This window comes from Anser anser (assembly GCF_964211835.1).
Source record: "Anser anser genome assembly, chromosome: 24".
NCBI classification, from domain to species: domain Eukaryota; kingdom Metazoa; phylum Chordata; class Aves; order Anseriformes; family Anatidae; genus Anser; species Anser anser.
Window position 1 is genome coordinate 4,222,733 of NC_139745.1, and position 17,097 is coordinate 4,239,829.

Consider the following 17,097-nt stretch of genomic DNA (forward strand, 5'->3'; position numbering starts at 1 on the left):
GGCCACTTCTACACTGCTGCTTCTGGGTGGAGTACGTACTTTACTCGAGCTCACTACTTTTCGTATGTTTGTGAGGCGAAATGTAAGATTTTTCAGCTATGATAACGCAAGGTGGAAAAATAGTTCTTACCGGGACATTTTGATCTGTTCCCTGTGCTCTAGAATACCTCTAGCGTTCTAGATGCAGAATACTTCTCAATCTGAAACTCCTCCCTGTTGCTGTTGGATTCCCTCTGAACAGCACAGGTTAAAACAGGTCACTGAGCTTAAGAACAGACACTCAAGTCCCAGGAACGGCCAAGTAGAGATGGAAGAAATATTCCATCTCATAAAGTTACTGAAAGAGACGTTTACACATTAGGGTTTTCGGTTTGGCTCTGTTCTAGGGTGTAAGTAGTGACTATAAAAATGCTGCATTTTTACTCAACAAATCTTGTTTCCTGCTTAGTCACTACACCACAGCAAAGTCTGTATTTGATTAGCAGAAGCAACAACATTCAAGCAAATCTAACACATAATCAGTTTTATGGAACTAGTTCTCGCTTCACTACAAAGAAAACCTTACCAGAATTTATTTTTCTCTGCAGCAACTGAAAGATTGCTGTGTTCTTCCCCCTTTTGTGTAGTTACAACGCTATAGCCCCTGCTTTTTAAGCGATAACAAAGATAAATTATCTCAGGAGATTCACTTACATGCTCCATTTTGGGCCTCCCAGGAAGTCAGGACTTTCCAACCAACCTGCAGTGAAGTTACCTTACCTAGTTAGGTACAGAAACCTTGCTTTTCCCTTGTGAATTACAAATGCATTAATTATCTGAACTCAGATACTTAAAACAAAAGTCTTTTAACCACATCAGAGATGAAATAATGGCAAAGAGAAATTAGAAAGGCATTAAGAACAGTCCAAGCCAAACCGTATCCAGCTTTATTAAAGGTACTTTTCATAAACAATCATGGTAATTTAGGCAGGACATGGGCTACAATCTGCAACATTTTACAACAACTGTCAAACTCCCCTCCCTTCATGGACTACCCAAACGTAAAAGTTGCTATAAAACTGAAGAATCTTCATTTCATACTTGTAGAGGGAAAAGTTTAGAGTGAGGGTGGACACTTTCACATTTAGCATGTTGTTTAACAACTCTTCACAAATCTACCCTGACTTTGAGAAAATTAAAACTGCAGATTTCTTAATCTGAAGATCCACAATATAAAAGAGGAAATGCAGCTCCTTTTAGAGCTATTATGTCCCAAATTAGACACCACAAGTCCGGGATCACCTGACAATGCATTTAGAGTGGCAAGTCCCAAAATGCCGTTTTTGCTGTATTTCGGAGTGATAGGCTCTAGGCAAAAAACTGAGGACACGAAAGGGAACACAGAGGGCAATACAAACTGCAGTTGGAAGTTGGCAACAGGCGTCTTGGGAGCTTCAGCGTTCACTCTGATGCACTTCACGAAACAGACGTGCAGCATTAAGGAAACTCTTCCTCCTCTATTCAGGAAGAGCCCTTCTTCCAAAAACTGGGGAGGGGGTAAACTTTTACTTTTAAAATTTAGGTTCCAAGAAATAGACTAAGTGACATTTGTCCCCACTGCCCCCCCCCTCAAAACACAACAACGAAGCGGTCTGTGTGCTAACAACATAGCTTAAAAAAAAGTAAAACAAAATTCTGCATTGTTATAAAACTTGATAAAAAATAGTATTTCAAACTGTACAGTCACCAGAAGTACACAGTTATCAAAAATTCACACATTTTACTTGGCATCACCAGCACCTTCGGCTTTCTGTGCCTAAAAGAAAAAGGGGGAACCGGTCAATACACACCACACACTTGCACCAAACAAAATTCCTCCTCCTGAGTAACAATTCTCTGAACAGAAGAAATTTATCTGGGCTGTACCACCATAACTCTTAGCAGAATGAAGTCTAACATTCAAAGCAGTGCAAAAGGCAACCAGGAGTTGCTTTATGAAGTGCTAACTTTATGTGATTTTAGAACAAGGCAGAACAGTAACTTTTCATACAGCAACTTCAACTAGCAAACAGACAATGTTAACTCATTACTGACCAGGCAACACAGCCCTCTGCGTCCGTGGACGTACTGTTAATGTCACAAGCGACAGGTCTAAATACTCAAGCAGTAATTCATCTTCATTAGCACAAGCCTAGACCTGCCTTTGTTTGATAGGGAAAAAATTAATTTGCTGTTGTAACTCAAGCTGCTAGACCTGCTGTTATACCTGGTCTGTTTTGGCATCTCCGTTTTCTGCAGGGTTGTTTCCCTCCTTGCCAGCATCAGCTTTCCCCTTCTTTCCCTTGGGCAACTTCTCGCTCTTCTGTCAAACACAAGATGACACACACCATTACAATTACCAACATCCAATCACTAAGCCACAGGAATCCAAAAACCAGCATGGTAAAATCAACATTGGATGTCGGCCTGAAAAGAACGCAACACACAAGTGTTCATGTATTTAAGAGATCGATAACAACTGAGAAGGGTCTTCTTGTACTTAATCACTCTTTGTTATTTTTTATTCAAGTTTTGTAAAATACAGAAGTTTTCACTGCAACTTTATAGAAGTGACGATGCAGCTAGATTTCGGGACTAGATACGCTTCAAAGTTCTGTCAACAGACAAATCCAAACCTCGTAACCTATTTTCCTCTCGATAATGGCGCTAACACAACAACTTACCTTTGGAGCTGCCTTTTTAGGTTTAGGCTCTGGCTTCGGAGGGGCGGGTTTCTGTTAAGTAAAAAAAGACTCTTGTATTATTAAAATTATTTTTAAAGAGGCATTTGTTTTTACAATTCAACCCCAGATGGTTTATTTTTAGGAAAGCAAATTGAAACATTTGAAATCAAAGCACTTACTTGATTTGTCAGTTGCTCAGCCACTCCCATAACACTACACAATGGGGCAGTTTGTTAAGCTAATAACTTTCTTTCAGCTGAACAATGCGTCTCTCCAGAATACCTACAGTTCTCACACAGATGCAGTATTTAATACTCGAGCCTAAAGCTATTAAATGTTGTGACATCTCTGCTCAGCAAGAGAATACTCACAGCAGATAACCTCGCCGATCTCCGTTGTGGCTGTTTGAAAAGAGAAATTATTTAATTTAACGTGATGAAACGTAAACCATCCAAACACACAAAGTCTGATCTCAAAGTAATAAAATCCCAGGAGTAATTTCTAAGTTTTTAGTTCACTTTTTTCCCTTTCTCACGGAGCACGAGAATATCCTGTTTACATCACTCCTAATAATAACTAACAATAGTTAAATAGTTTTTTCATGCTTAAGCCCAGACGACGCAGCTAACACTTGGAAGGGCCGCTACGGATTAGGAGGAATCCCCGTCTCCTCAAGGATCTTTCTGACAATCGACCTGAACCTTGCCTTCCAACGCTTTACGACCCAACTTTGGCGAAAACACCCAACTTCTTACCTCATCCTTAACTTTGGCCTTATCGCCCTTGGTATCTCCTTCAGCCTAGAGCGTGAAAGAGAAGCGGAGGCAACAAGTTAACGGGGGGGCGCTCGCTTTAACCGGCTGCGAGGCGGGGGGGGGTGCTGGGCCCTGGGGGCTCTCCCCGGGATTTGGGGGGGGACTACAAGGAGGCCACAGCGGGCGGGGGGGCTCGCCTTAGGCCGGGCTGAGGCGGAAACTCGGCGCACCCCCCCCCCCTTCCCCTCCGCCCCACGGGGAGGCGGGGGCCGAGCCGCCCCCTCAGCGAGGCCCCGCTCCCCGCTCCCCCCCCCCCTCCCCTCACGGGTTTTGGCGGCAAAGCCGCCCGGGGGCTGCGCGAGCCGCTTCCCGCCCTTCGCGCTCCTCGCAGGGGAGGGGAAGCCTCCCCCCCCCCCCCCCTTTCCCCTCAGGCCCCCCCTTCCCGCCAAAACCAGCCGGATCGGACCGGCTGCGCGCGCTCGCGCCCCTCCCCTCCCCTCAGCCGTTAGAGCGAGCGCGCGCGCGGCCGGCAACGGTCCCGCCGCCCCGCCCCCCCCCCCCCCCCCCTTCAGCTCCCCCCCCCCCTTCCCCTCAGCGCCCGCCGGGGCCTCCGCTCGCGCGCCGCCTCGCAGCCGTTACCGCCCCGAAGGGAGGGGGGGGCGGGACTACGCGCCTCAAACTGCTCCCCCCCCCGCCCCCCCCCCCTCCGGTGTGTGTGTGGGGGGGGGGGGGGAAGGAAGGGAGGGAGGCCCCCGCTGTGGGGGGGTGAGGGGGGAGGAAAGGGGGGAAGGGGTCCCGGTGCCCCGGTGCCACGTACCTTTCTCTTCGGCATGGCTCCGGGCGGCGTGTGTTGTGTGTGTGTGTGTGTGTGTGTGAGGGGAGAGCGAGCGAGAGGAGCGCGCTGGGCGGCGTGAGGGGGCGGAGGGAGGAGGAGGCGGAGGAGGGGGGGGGGGAGCCGGGCTCGCTCGGGCCGGGGCGGCGGCGGTGAGGAAAGCGGGGGAGGGGGAAAGCGGGGAGAGGCCGGCGGCGCGGAGGGCAGGCGGGCAGGAAGGCGGGCGGGCGGCGGGGCTGCCTCCCGGCTCGCTCCGCTGGCTGCCGACCCCACTAATTTGAATCGGGTGTTTATAAAGTTTTATATAGAGCCGGACGCGGCCCAACCGGTTCCAGCCGGATCCCCGCCGCCCCGCCCGCCCATTGGCCCGCGCCGGTCACGTGGGCTGTGGGGATGGGGAGGGGAGGGGGGGGGGGGGGCCGGCAGGGGAGGGAGCCGCTGAGGCGGCGCGCGCGCAACTGGGCCTCGAGCCCCCCCCCCCCCTTTCACCCCCCCCCTTCCCTCCCCTCACGGCGCTCCGCGGCCGCCGCCTGCCCCCGCGCCCGGCCCCCGCGGGCGGGAAGGGCCCTGGGGAGGGGGCGGTGGAAAAAAATACTAATAAATAAATGAATTTAAAAGGGGGGAGGGCACAGAACTGCAGCGACGCAACAGGGTTTGCGGCCCCCCCCCCCCCCGCGATGTGGGGAATGGGGGCTTCCCCCCCCCCCCGGCTCCGTGTGCAGGTGAGGGGAGCTGTTCTTCAGCACCTCCGCGGGCACCCGCAGCCGCTTCATCTTCATCCTCCTCCTCTCCCCCCCCCCCCCATCCTCTTCCTTTTCTTCCTCCTCCTCCTCTTCCTCTGCCACCGCCACCCCGCTGCCGGGCTGGAAAATGGGCGTTAGCACTCTTCTTTCCTGTGAAAACAAAAAAAATCAAGGAGGGGAGAGTCGCGGCCAAAGCTGAAAGAAAGGAGAGGATAAAGCAAAAATAAACGCAAAAGCGAAAGAGCAGGAAATTTCCCCAAGAGCACTTCACACAGGTGGTAGAAGTCCCGCTACTTGCGCTGAGGGACCCCCAGAGCTGGGCTCCCCCCAGAGCCCTTCCTCACACCTGGGCACAGGTACCAAATATTTGCTACAAACCCAATTACAAAATATTCCCTTCACTCCTGCCCCAGCTTCACACCTTTAACTGAATCTCATCCAGAAGAGCGGCTTCACAAGTGCGCTTCCCCTTCCCCACCAGGTAAGCTCTCAGGCTTCTTCCAGACCTCAAATGCAAGGAGAGCACACTTCCCCAGCTGTGCTGATTTACCAACACCCTCACCATATAAACACGAATTAGGAAGCTGAATTCTCACTGCAAGCAGCCTGTAGCTCATTCCACAACTGTCATTTAAGGACTGACTGGAAAGCTGCGCTCCTGAAAACTCAGAGTTTGCCTTTGTAACTTACCACAACCTCTAGGGAAGCAAGGTTTACAGTGAAAGTTTGTATTTCACTAGAATAACTGATGCAGGGGGAATAAAACTCAGAGGTAACAAGCCTTTTTCCACTGCTTGATGAACTGACACCCTCTTCCCTCCCCCACAACAGCAAAGAAAGGGATTAAAACTTTCCCTGCAAACCTTTTGTAACTCCTAGCCTTCAGTTACCACACCTGCAACAGTTATACTCCGTTTTGGAAAGCCACCACTGCAGTTTGGTCACCCACAACATGAGAACAACCAAAAGCTTTTTTTTTTTTTTTAAAAAAAGGCAAAAATGCATCCTTGGGTAGAACCAGTCTCCCTGTATCTGCCTGGCAAAGCAGACTGGAGAGCGCTCATCTCATAGAGAGTACAAAGTATTTCCACAGAGAACTTCCCAAAACGTGCAGACAAAATAAAATAGAGCAGGAGTTGAAGTTGACAGCTCCCTTCACCTTGGCCCCCTTCATCCAAGCTACTGTTTGCTTACTTACACAAGAGGATGTACGTGCACAGAGCTCCATTCAGCCAGGCCTTGGGATACCAGCAAATTGCTCACACAACTGTAAAGAGAACACAGCCTTCAAATTTTTTTCCAGTCTAACAGGAACCAGATGAAGAGCCTGTCACAGGTTAAACGATGTACTAGACCTCGATGCCAACTTCATGACACCTACGAATATGAAGCTCTATGAAGTTTTAAGTGTTCACTTCTTTTTTTAAATAGTTTGGTATGAATATGCTTTATTCACGGTTTGACAATGTAGTTACCCTCTTCACAATCACATTCAAAATGCTGAGTTTGCAGCACTTAAGTCTTAAATTTGCATTTTCTCATTTTCACCTGGAGGTTAAAAAAAAGAATACTTTAAGAACAGCAATAGCTGATACTGCTGCACCTGCACGTGCATCAGTAACAAAAGCAAGACATTTCCTGTTATTTTGATTGTGGGGACGGAAACCAGGAAAAATTAAGAGACAGAAAGAGTCTTGGAAATTATCTAGTCCACCTCCCTGCTAATAGAGAACTGAGAAGTAACACTCCACAGCTGCTCCGGCCACTCCCATTAAAATCAGCTATATCACTTCTGCATCATTTTGGCTGGGGTCAGAGGCTGGTTTTGGCTCCTGTATTCCTGAACTAAGCCCATCCTCATTCCCCAGAAATGGATGGTGGATGTTAAGTCACAGCTGTAGAGGTCTCAGAGGAATTTGGCACACCGCATCCAACCCCTGGTTTAAGCTAACTTCTTTTCCTTTTTAAGCCATGAGGTTAATTCCCAAACAATTGTTTTTCTTTGCCTCTTTGGACCCTTCCCCCTTCTTTCCCTCAGCATAGTCAGTGTGTTCCAGCCGGGTTTGGAAGCCAGCATTTGGGTTTCCTCCCCCCCAACACTGCTGAAAAGGGATCACAGGGCCTGATGGAGCTCTGGAGTATCCTTTTTCCTTCATGGCAAGGCTGACAACACCTTGCTTTAGCTTTTTGGAAGCCCAGAGCAGATAAATCAAAACCAGCATAATAAGGTGGGGAAAAGGCAAGATGCCCGAAGTAGGCAGTGGGAAATATCTCTGCCAGTGCTTGGCACAGGGCTCCCTTATACACCAGGAATAATCCTCTCTCTTCAAAAAGGAAATGGGATGGGACAGCAGAGGAAATCTCACTGGAGGATTTGCTACTGCAAAGTCACAGAAAGAATTCAAGCCCAGGCTGATTTAACATGACTGAAATCGGTAACCTGGGCCAATTCCCGAGGAGCCTAACAGAACGCAAGGCTCCTTTTAGTTAACTTGTCACAAAACCACCAGGCCTCTGAAGTACCAAGCAACGGAGATACAGCAGGATGCTCTATCGTCAGGGGCAGGGAGGGAAGACAGAAGGACGGCATTACTTTCCTCAGCAGCATTCACAGAACTAGGAAGGTTCACAGTACTCTGTCCCTGCCCTCGGACAGTGCCAGTGGGGATGTAAAGTCCCGTAGCAGCCCTGCATCCCCACAGCAGAACCACACCAAGTGAATTTCTCTGGACAGCAGATATTCTCTCTAACAGGATTAAAAACTGTCTTCCCAAGAACCACCCAGCACTTATGTCATGCAGACACTGTACACAATCTTTCAAAGAAGTCCGCTCTCTTGTGCTCTAGTGCCTGTAGGAAGCCCTGGATTCTCTCCTCCCGCATGGCGGTGCATTTCTGCAACAGTGTCCGTCGACGCTGAGAGTCTCCATGGGATGCAAAACCCTCCTGCTGCAGCTTCTTTGTCACATAAGCCTGATCCCTTTCCATCTGTTGTTGCTTCCTTTCCTCCATGTAGGAGTCTCTGGCCTTCTAGAGTGAAAAGCAGCAGAGCGTTAGCACTTTACCAGGCCTTTCAGCTCATCTGTGGTGCAGATGCAAGGCAGCACAGGTTATGGAAGAAACAGCCTCTGCTTGGCAATCAATCTGTAGGGTAAATGAAGAGTGGCTCTGTGTGTGCCTCCCCTACTTCAAGGCAGCCTGCTTGATCAGTTAGAGAAAATATAGGGGTATCCTTCAGGACCTTCTCCCCAAGACACAAGCCTGCTCAAAGCATTAACTCACAGTTAACATAGATAAAGGTCATGACAGATTGTGGAAAAACCCTCAGATACCTGAATCAGAGAGGAACGGTGTACGAGAGCACTTTCAAACCACAGATGTGCACATAAGCTTGCCAATGTCATCACTGAATCTTTGATCCTATTCATGCAGCAGCTGAAAGGTTTTAGGGGATTCAGAACAATGATCTATGCAGCAATTCTTCGAGCTGATGATCAGGTATGGAGCTAATAGCTAATCAGCTTGAGCAAAAAAGCAAGAGTGTGCTCAACATTCCCAAACGTCTGCAATCTAATAAATTACCAGCTCTATACACAGCAGGATGGGCAGGGGAAAGGTAAAGACAGTAGCTATCCTTGCCTATCCTTCAAGTATTTGAAGTATTTTTGCAGAACATCACTTGAATTTCTTCTTACTGCAGATACCCTACCCTGCAACCCATGTCACACACAAAGAAACAAACAAAACCCACACCTGCATGCAGGTATATTAACTTTTCATTTTAAGAGAAGTCACTACGACATGACCTGACACGCACACGCTACGGGGGAGTAGTGGCCTTTCAAATGAGGAAGTAGTAATAATTACTCTAATGAGAACCTGAGCCACTCTTCACCACCCTTTCACTGTGTCCGTGTCAGCAGTCTCTGCTCTGGCACTGTAAACTTTTGTTGCGCTGGGAATGAGCGTAGAAACATCCCTAGCTAGAGAAAGCCCATTGAACTGGTAACACCCCACTGCTGTAGCTCCGTTTATTAGAAGTGAAAAGATCACCAGCTCGTTCAGAATAAGACTTCCACCCCGGGACAAAGTGAAATTCTGCCAGCACCTGCTGGCTACCACGTACCCACAGCAGGTTATAGCTGACCTACAGACTAAGGGGTGAGGAACTCGCCTGAGCAGCAGGCAAACTGGAAAATGAAGATTGCCATTAAACAGGAGGATACCTTTATCAAATGCCTCCGAACCGTATGTTTTCTGTACTTTGTCAAACCTTCCATCCAGCTGCCTATCCATATTGTAGCTGCCTCCAGCACCCTGAACGCAGCAGCACTCTCCCTAAGTAGACACAGCTGCTGTAACCCATTCTGGCTTCTCAGCAAGTCAAGCCCCTAACCCCATCTGTTTCTAACTGGCAAACATCCCCTCCACCAGTGTAAGCTGTTTCAAAAGCTCTAGCTTTGGGCTTTCAAGATTACTTATTTCAAATGCAAAAAAACCCACCTCCTTGTAATCAGCAGTTACTCTGAGTGAGAAGTCCTCCCCTACCAATTCCCCACACTTGTTCCCAAGTGAACTCAGCAGCTTTCACTGAAACCACTGATGAAGTGGCTTGAGTTAAACTCCCTGATTTTGCCCTGTAGCAAGTGAGGAGTGTTTACTTGTTCTGTCCTGCCAGAGGAGGAGTGGGGACATACTTCCAGCTGGTGGAGGGGCAATAAGCAATGGAGACAGTGGTGACTTCAGGTTCTTCAGTTATTCGTGAAAGCAGAGGAGTCTGTACCCATGCTAATGAGTTGTAACAAGCCACACAGGTATAGGAGACACAACACATCTGGCAATGGCTGCTGCTACTGAAACAAAGTCTTAACTAAACACACTAGGTGAATAATTCCTGTCTCCACTCTGCACACTCTCACCTGATGTCCAGCACATTGCTGCTGTGCAGGTAACTGCGATGAGCTTTCCATCTCCCTAAGGCTCGCTTACCTGTAAAGCACTGTAGTTCATCTGGAACCGAAGGATAGCCTCACACAAGTTCCAAAAGGAATATTCTGGCCACAACACTGACTGAAACACCAGGCATGAATGGGATGTCTGCAGAAGACAAGATTACCAATGGTTTAATCAGCTAGCACGGGGAAAAAAAGTCACCAAGATACAGCTCAGTTGGTCAAGCTATGCCGATTTTCACATAAAGATTTCACCTAGCCTGTGTTACCAGATTCTACTTAAAATGAAATAAATACCAGCCAGGATAGTTTGAAATCGCACACTGTACAGCCTAATTAGTTTGTAATGCTAGGACACCAGTCACCCATTCCTGTAAAATCACCAGCAGAATACTCTCTAATGCTACATTGGTCTTTAGCGGTATTTTTAATAGCTTAAGCATCACAGATGTACAATAAAACTAAAATAGCAACATCGGACTATCAAAGGCTGTGTTAAGGGAATAACACATGAACTGAGGATCAAGACATGACATTTAAGCCATTCATCAAATGACATCTCATGATATTCCTCGCTGCCCACTCATGGCATTTAAACTGCTTAATCAATTTAAGAGTTGTGGTGTGCCACAGACATCCTAGAGCTGAAAGATGTCAGGTTTTAACTTGAAAGCTTATTTTGGCCACTAAGTCCCTCAGTGTTTCAAGTAAATGTATTCCCGTGACCATTATTACAAAATCTAACACTTAAAGAAACTCTGCATGACTCAAAATTGTAATGCTAAAGGAAAAGTCTCAGAGTCGATACTATGCAAAAACACTATGAGGACATTTTCTTTGATACCACAGAATCACCCTGAATAGCCCAATTTCCTTCTACTATGGGGCCGTCAGGACTCACACAATTGCTACTGAAGGGAAATGTGGACCAACACTTTGGTCTGCGAGCTGGCAAAGCAGGAGCACAAGCGCACGTTCTCCTCTGCTGCTTCTGCCAAAAACCACGGCACAGGAGAGCGGCACCACACCAGCCAGACTCCCAGAGCGTCGGCTGGCTCAGTAACGCTTCGCCACTTACATACAAGCTCAGTCTCCAATGCACCTCTGCCAGGACTACCAGCAAGAGGAGCAAGGGAAATGTTACTTTGCAGTACTGACACCCACCCATTCAGGGTAAACACGTGCCCAAGAATACGGCAGAAGGGAAGGATGCCTTGGTAGGCAATCGCAGCTGAGGCCAGACAACTTCTGCGAACTTGCCAGTTAAGCTGGAATAGGAACATTTGATGTGGTTGCTTAAAGGCAATTGTTTTTTGGCTCCAGACTGCACACGTAAAATGTAACTAAGTAAAGCAGCTCGACTCAAGGGTTCTCCCACAAAGTTTGGATTACAAACAATTCAAAATTGCCTACCACAGGAGAGAGAGAAATGGAAGCAGCTTTGAACACTGCAATTGCAAATTCATGAAGTTACTACATTTTAGCTTAGCAGCCCAGTCATGCTGATTCAACTTTGTTGTCCTTAGAACCTATCCTGAATGTGCCTTGTTTCACTACCGAAGTCAAACAAACTTCTGAAATGGTGAAAGGTTAGTCACATACATTATAAGGTTACATCTTCAGTACCTACAGCTGCTGGCGTGTGACAAATGCCACTCCCAAGGTTCTAGAAATCCTTCCTGGGATTTCCTCATCCCAGGAAACACCGGCAGGGAGAGTTTAAGAGCCTTCATCATCATCACACCTGGAGTCAGAACACTCTCTGAGGCAAAGGTGGAATATTTTATGGAAAAAAACAAAAACTTTACCTGCCAGAGCAAGAAATCACTTAACCGGACCTCTCCGGAGGTTCGAATCAGGAGGTCTGGGTCAGGGGAGTTGCTGGTGTACAGACACTTATCAAGCAACGATTCAGACACATCACTGGAAGACAGATGCATCCCATTAAAATCACTTTCCTGAGCGGACGGAGGTGTCACTACTGAATCAGAATTACTAAATAATTTTATAAACTCAGGACTGCAGGTTAAAATTGGGTGGCTGGGACTGGACCACAGCCAGCTGTCAGCTTGCTGACAGACACTGCTACCTGCTTCACAGGCCATTCCAAATGCTCTTTCAGCCCCCAGAGCATCCCCCGATGCTCTTTAAAACATAAGACAGGGGTAGAAACAGACTGTGGAGGCTTCCATCTGGAGCAGAGAGCTAACTACTCCATCTTCTCTAGGATAGAGGAACAGTTCAGTGTTAGTGATTCACCCGTTGTTTGACCTCACAGCTAAATCTGCCAACTGAGCAGCCCAGCGTTGCGGCATGAAGTCTGCCTTCACACTTTAAGACACAGATCTTTTCTTCTGTATCTATCACCACGGCAATTGAAATAACAAAAAACAAACATTGCACAGTAACTTTAAGTCATTTGCTCCAGTCAGACTGGTTTAATAAGATCTATTTAAAAGCCACCTGGTTTCTGGGAGGTTATTGATAAATCACAGGAAGCAAGACAGTCTTAATCTATGAAGCGTCACACAGAAAAACCAGAGTTACCTGGGTTCAAGCAGCCCTTGCTCCACGCCCCACGCCATCTCCCTGACAGCATTACTGATTTCATGCCTTGATGTGTATGCAAAGCAGACATTTAGAAAGCACCTAAAAAGAGAAGAAAGTCATGAAAACCTAAAAGTAAAGGGCCAGCAGGTGACAATGGTGTATGTACAACAGTTCTGTGTGCTTGTAGGACAAAGAAAGAGGTATCGTGTCTGACAAGTATTCAGCCTTCAAGTAAAAGAGGAGAGCATGACGTACCAGCTACTTTGATCCATACATCACTTACTTGTTGTAGTTCCTGGTTGCCAGCACAGCTTGGGCAATCAGTTCCTGAATATCCAAGGGCAGAAGTGGCAGGTCTCCGAGGACGCGGATACACACACCGTGTTTCTTCAGGTTCTCCCTATACCCAACAACAAGAGTGAGGACTGCAGCAAACAGATCAGCCCCTATTTGCCTTGCATAACAGCCACTGAACGAAAACAGCAGGCACAGCTTTAGCAAAACTAAGAATTAGAAATAAGCATAATGACCAGATGTGTCAGGCGTTCAGAACTGGCTTAGATTTGTTCATCCCAAACCATTCCCTACAGGGAAAATGATCATTCCCCACGTGGGCACCTCAGGTACAGACATAACCACAGGGCTAGATAACAATCACAAATCAGGCATGCCTACCCGAAGTTATGAAGATCCACATGTGTAAAACTTAAAATACAACCACAGCCTCTAGACAACTAACTAATCAAAAATACAGAAAGCAGAATTACTGAGGATCACCCACAGAACAGCACAACTATTCCTGGTCTATCACTGATGAAGAGGCCACACTGGCTAGAAAACAGGGAAACGGCCTCTTTGAATCGTGGCGTACTGCAGTGCTCAGACAGAACTCGAAAAGATCAGGACTCCCCGTGCACAAATGAAGCCGTGTGCACCAGGGAGTCCTCTCCTTCACTTCATTCCAGTTGTGCCCTTTCACTGCCCTACCAATTTGCTTCAATCAGATAAACAACATTTCCACACAGCACTTTCCTCATCCATCGGGCATGGGGAAACAAACACCCCCGAGTTACTGTGCAACAGTGCGCTGCAACATCCCCCCCACGCTCACTCAGGTCCGTACTAGTTCCATCAACACGCGCAATGTGAACTAGTTGTCCAGCTCCAAGAAGTGACTTAACACACTACGTGCCCACACATGGGTTTCTCTTAATGATGATGATCTGCTTTTGTTCCACCCTGCAGGAAAGAGACGTGAGAGGGTTCTTACTGTTCCTCCAGCAGGCGGCTAAATTTCTGTCTTGCCAGATCCATTAGTCCATCCACCTCTTCCTTGGAGCGTTTGAAGTTCTCGATACTAAAGGCGTAAACAGTCACCTCCCGAATACCCAGGTTTAAACACCACCGCAGCGTCTGCAAGGAGACGAAATATAATTAAAAACACGAGCCAGCTAAACAGACAATCAGACAGCTCAGCAAGACCCATATCCTCAGCTGCTAGAACCTTCCTGTCATTTCCCACTGCGCTAAGACTGGATCAGGAGAAACAACCATCAAGAGCTGACAATTCCTACCTTGCCTTTTCAAATAAATTCAATCTGCATCACAGAATTAAGCTTCAAATGTGCAACGCAGTTACTTTAATCAAGTGTAAAACAGAGGAAAAATTAGGAGATCAGAATGATTCTGCAAAACAACAGTAAGGGAGCTGAAGTCAGGCCCCCAAACGACTAACATCAGCTGCAGGCACAAGGCCTGACTCGTCAGAGAAGTGAAGGGACGGAACACGTCAGTAAAGCAGCAAACAAAGCCAGCTGATGAACACATCTCTGACTTCCAGCACAAGTCAGAGGCAGCAAACATCCTTCCCACCTGTGCCAGCTTATCAAAGCCTTGCGAGTGTCCCTGCTGCCTCTCCACGTGACACTTCTGGGCGTAACGGCGGTTGCCATCCATGATGAAGGCAACATGCTTGGGCATCGGACCTGCCTAGAAGGTAAGGACAAACAAAACAGACCAGAAAGCTGACATCTTGCATCACGGAGCGTAGCCCCACCCTTCCTGGTAGCACCCCGTATTTCTAGGGGTGCAGTGGGTTTCTCACAGCTTAAAGCCTGGGAAGATAAAGATGCTAATCACCTCTTTGGTAATCCCAGCTTAGTCTCCCTCTAAAACATCTCAGTATTGACGATTGCCTACACCTACAAGCAACTTTGCCCTCCCCATTTCTGTTTCATGACAGAGAACCGTAGCACTTCGGAGGCAGAAAAGCACTGCCACAACCGCCTCTCTGCAGGTGCAGAGGAAGGTGCGCAGAGCTTCATGCTGCTGTGGTTACAAGTATTTTTGTTTCAGACTTCAGGGGCGTTTTCACAGACGCAGTTAACTTAGGAGAGGACACGTGAAGCCGTGAGACCTTCTCCCCTTTAAGACGAGTAACTCCCTTCCATTGACCTCAGTAGGCCTGCAGAGAGACCCTTTGAAAAAAGGGCAGCAGCGCTAGTTCTAAGGCTCTGCTGAGCCAGGACAGAACTTCCCTGGAACTGCTGGGTCATTATTCCAGCCAGCAGAAACCCGGCTTCATTTCTTAGATCATAACCCACCACTTCACTGCTCTCCCTCCTCCCATGCCCTGCTTTCATCAGCGAGGGCACAAAACATGGAAGCCTGGGAGCATAAGCTCATTATTGGCAAGCACTACCTGCAGCCCTGCTCATTTGCAAGACTAAGCTTAAGTAATTTTCCATCCCCGAATGCTGCTTAGGGAAGTACATCCAGTGCCAGCATTAATATGTACCCTTGCTAGTAACGCTATCTTCCTACAGCAGATTGGTCACAGAGATAGCTCCACTTCGAACCACGGTGAGCCTGCTAATTGCTGATTACTGTAGGTAACCAAAGTTCGCTCCTTACCTTAATTATGTTGGCACAGAATCTCTCTATGATGGTCAGCTCGCCTTCTCTGATCCACGACATGTCTTACCAAGAGCTCCTTTTGTTTTTTGGGGGGAAGATGAAAATAAAAGGGTTAGAGGTACAGAAGACTCCATGTGAGTCCAAAGCAACACTGCATGCAATCACCTGGGAAAAATAAGGTAGCTGTTTTGGAGACCTTTTTGTCACCTGCACGAGTGCTTGGACAAGCAAACAATGGGGGAAGCGAACAGCTCAGAAACGAGCTCTGGAATTTTCCAGCTGGATGCCAACAGACTTGATGCTCTACCAGCTTGCTGCAGGAAAAACCCCTCCTGCTTCTTCTTGCAGAAATAGCTGGTGAGTTTGTACACACCCACAGTAACAAGCACTCACATCGCACCAGGCTACCACCAGGCTCAGCATGGAGCAGTGATCCCAAACTGACCTGCGGTGCTTTTCTGCTGGAAACCCTTCAAATGAAGCAGCCATCAACATCACCAACCACCCTGCTCAGTCACCACTGAGAATTTTTTCCCCTCACAAATAGAGAACTTCAGCCTCAAGAGCTCTAAAAACGTTGTGTTTTGGTTTTTTTTTAACCACATCACCCACACATCAAACACTAATACCTGGTTTAAGCTAACAAAATACAAGACCCTGCCGAACTTCCAAATTTGCCGTCATTTCTCTGAGCTTGGAGCCCTGAGAGAGGTGGGCACAGCAGTTCTGAGGAGCGCTGCAGGGTCACAGCCCAGATCCACGCACCCATCCCCCAGCGAGGAGCAGGAGCAGCCTCAGATCGCACCGACCACACGCTTTCTGTGCGCGCAATCTCCACCTGTGCCCTCGGGAAGGGGCGCGCAGCCACAGATGCGGCCACAAAGCATTCAGGCGAGGACAGGCCGCACCTCGGGCTCTTTCTACAGCTCCCAGCCCTCCCTGGAGACAACCCGGGTCAAAAACACGTCCTCCTCCTCCTCCCCCCACCGCTGCCCGCTAACAAAACCCAACCTTCTGTCACTAAAACCTCACGCGGTCACCTCTAGAAGCGCTCCCCACCGAGAAGCCGCCTGCCCACGAGCCAGGAGCACCGGGGGGACGCCGAGAGCTCACCCACACGGCCTCGGAGCAAGGCCGGGAGGCCCCGGGCCCATCCCCGCCGCGAGGGGAGACCCCAGCGCGGGGCGAGGCCCGGCCTCCTGAGGGGACGGCAGCGGCAAGGAGGCGGCAGGGACCCCAAGAGGCGGCTCCCCCGGGCCTGAAGGGTCTCCCCGCTCCCCCCGTCCCCCTTTTTTTTCCCCCCCGTCCCCCCCTTTCCCCTCAGGCCCCCCCCCCCCGGTTACCCCCAAATCTCCCCCCGCGCTACCTCGCCCGGCAGCGCCGCCGCTGCCTCCTCAGGAGTGGGCCGCGCCCTTCCGCTTACGTCACCCGCCCGCGCCCAGGGGCGGGAAGCGCGTGCGCGGGGAGAGGGGACTCGCGCGCATGCGCGCGGGGCGCCGAGGGATGAAGGGGGAAGAAGGAGGGGGGAGGGGAGGCGGCCATGATGGCGGCGGCCGTGAGGGGAGGGGGGCGGCCATCGGGACAGGGTGGTCGCGGGGAGGCTTCAGGCCGGCCCTGGGGTGTGTAGGGGTCCTTGGGGCTCGGTTT

The 17,097-nt window shown here is 49.0% G+C and overlaps 2 protein-coding genes across 4 annotated transcripts; both read right to left on the bottom strand.

Moving 5' to 3' along the window:
* Positions 1-898: 898 nt before the first annotated feature.
* Positions 899-4,648, bottom strand: HMGN2 (high mobility group nucleosomal binding domain 2). The gene is made up of 6 exons (XM_083810536.1): positions 4,275-4,648; positions 3,458-3,502; positions 3,074-3,103; positions 2,703-2,753; positions 2,246-2,341; positions 899-1,795 (listed from the first exon to the last, which is right to left on the bottom strand). The coding sequence occupies exons 1-6, from the start codon at positions 4,287-4,289 to the stop codon at positions 1,760-1,762; spliced, it is 273 nt and encodes a 90-aa protein (XP_083666662.1). The 5' UTR covers positions 4,290-4,648; the 3' UTR covers positions 899-1,759.
* A 395-nt stretch (positions 4,649-5,043) lies between these two features.
* On the bottom strand, positions 5,044-16,896 carry DHDDS (dehydrodolichyl diphosphate synthase subunit). 3 transcript variants are annotated; one of them, XM_083810534.1, is made up of 10 exons: positions 16,817-16,896; positions 15,448-15,526; positions 14,407-14,523; positions 13,805-13,947; positions 12,818-12,934; positions 12,532-12,633; positions 11,793-11,907; positions 10,022-10,129; positions 6,231-6,299; positions 5,044-5,182 (listed from the first exon to the last, which is right to left on the bottom strand). In XM_083810534.1, the coding sequence occupies exons 2-9, from the start codon at positions 15,508-15,510 to the stop codon at positions 6,261-6,263; spliced, it is 804 nt and encodes a 267-aa protein (XP_083666660.1). In that variant the 5' UTR covers positions 15,511-15,526; positions 16,817-16,896; the 3' UTR covers positions 5,044-5,182; positions 6,231-6,260. The 3 variants fall into 3 exon arrangements, with proteins under 3 accessions (XP_083666660.1, XP_083666658.1, XP_083666659.1); XM_083810532.1 differs by lacking the exons at positions 5,044-5,182; positions 6,231-6,299 and adding an exon at positions 6,451-8,062; XM_083810533.1 differs by lacking the exons at positions 5,044-5,182; positions 6,231-6,299; positions 16,817-16,896 and adding exons at positions 6,451-8,062; positions 16,491-16,514.
* Between the last annotated feature and the right edge of the window lie 201 nt (positions 16,897-17,097).

Bases quoted from the DNA above. Each gene is read 5' to 3' on its own strand.
- HMGN2 (XM_083810536.1), bottom strand. The intron at 2,754-3,073 runs GTGAGTATTCTC...TTTACTTAACAG, and splicing joins GATCGGCGAGGTTATCTGCT to AAACCCGCCCCTCCGAAGCC. The intron at 2,342-2,702 runs GTAAGTTGTTGT...TGTGTTTGACAG, and splicing joins CTAAAAAGGCAGCTCCAAAG to AAGAGCGAGAAGTTGCCCAA.
- DHDDS (XM_083810532.1), bottom strand. From the start codon at position 15,510: ATGTCGTGGATCAGAGAAGGCGAGCTGACCATCATAGAGAGATTCTGT. The intron at 13,948-14,406 runs GTGGGAAGGATG...GTCTCCTTGCAG, and splicing joins GCTTTGATAAGCTGGCACAG to ACGCTGCGGTGGTGTTTAAA. The intron at 10,130-11,792 runs GTAAAGTTTTTG...TGTCTTCTGCAG, and splicing joins GTGATTTCTTGCTCTGGCAG to ACATCCCATTCATGCCTGGT.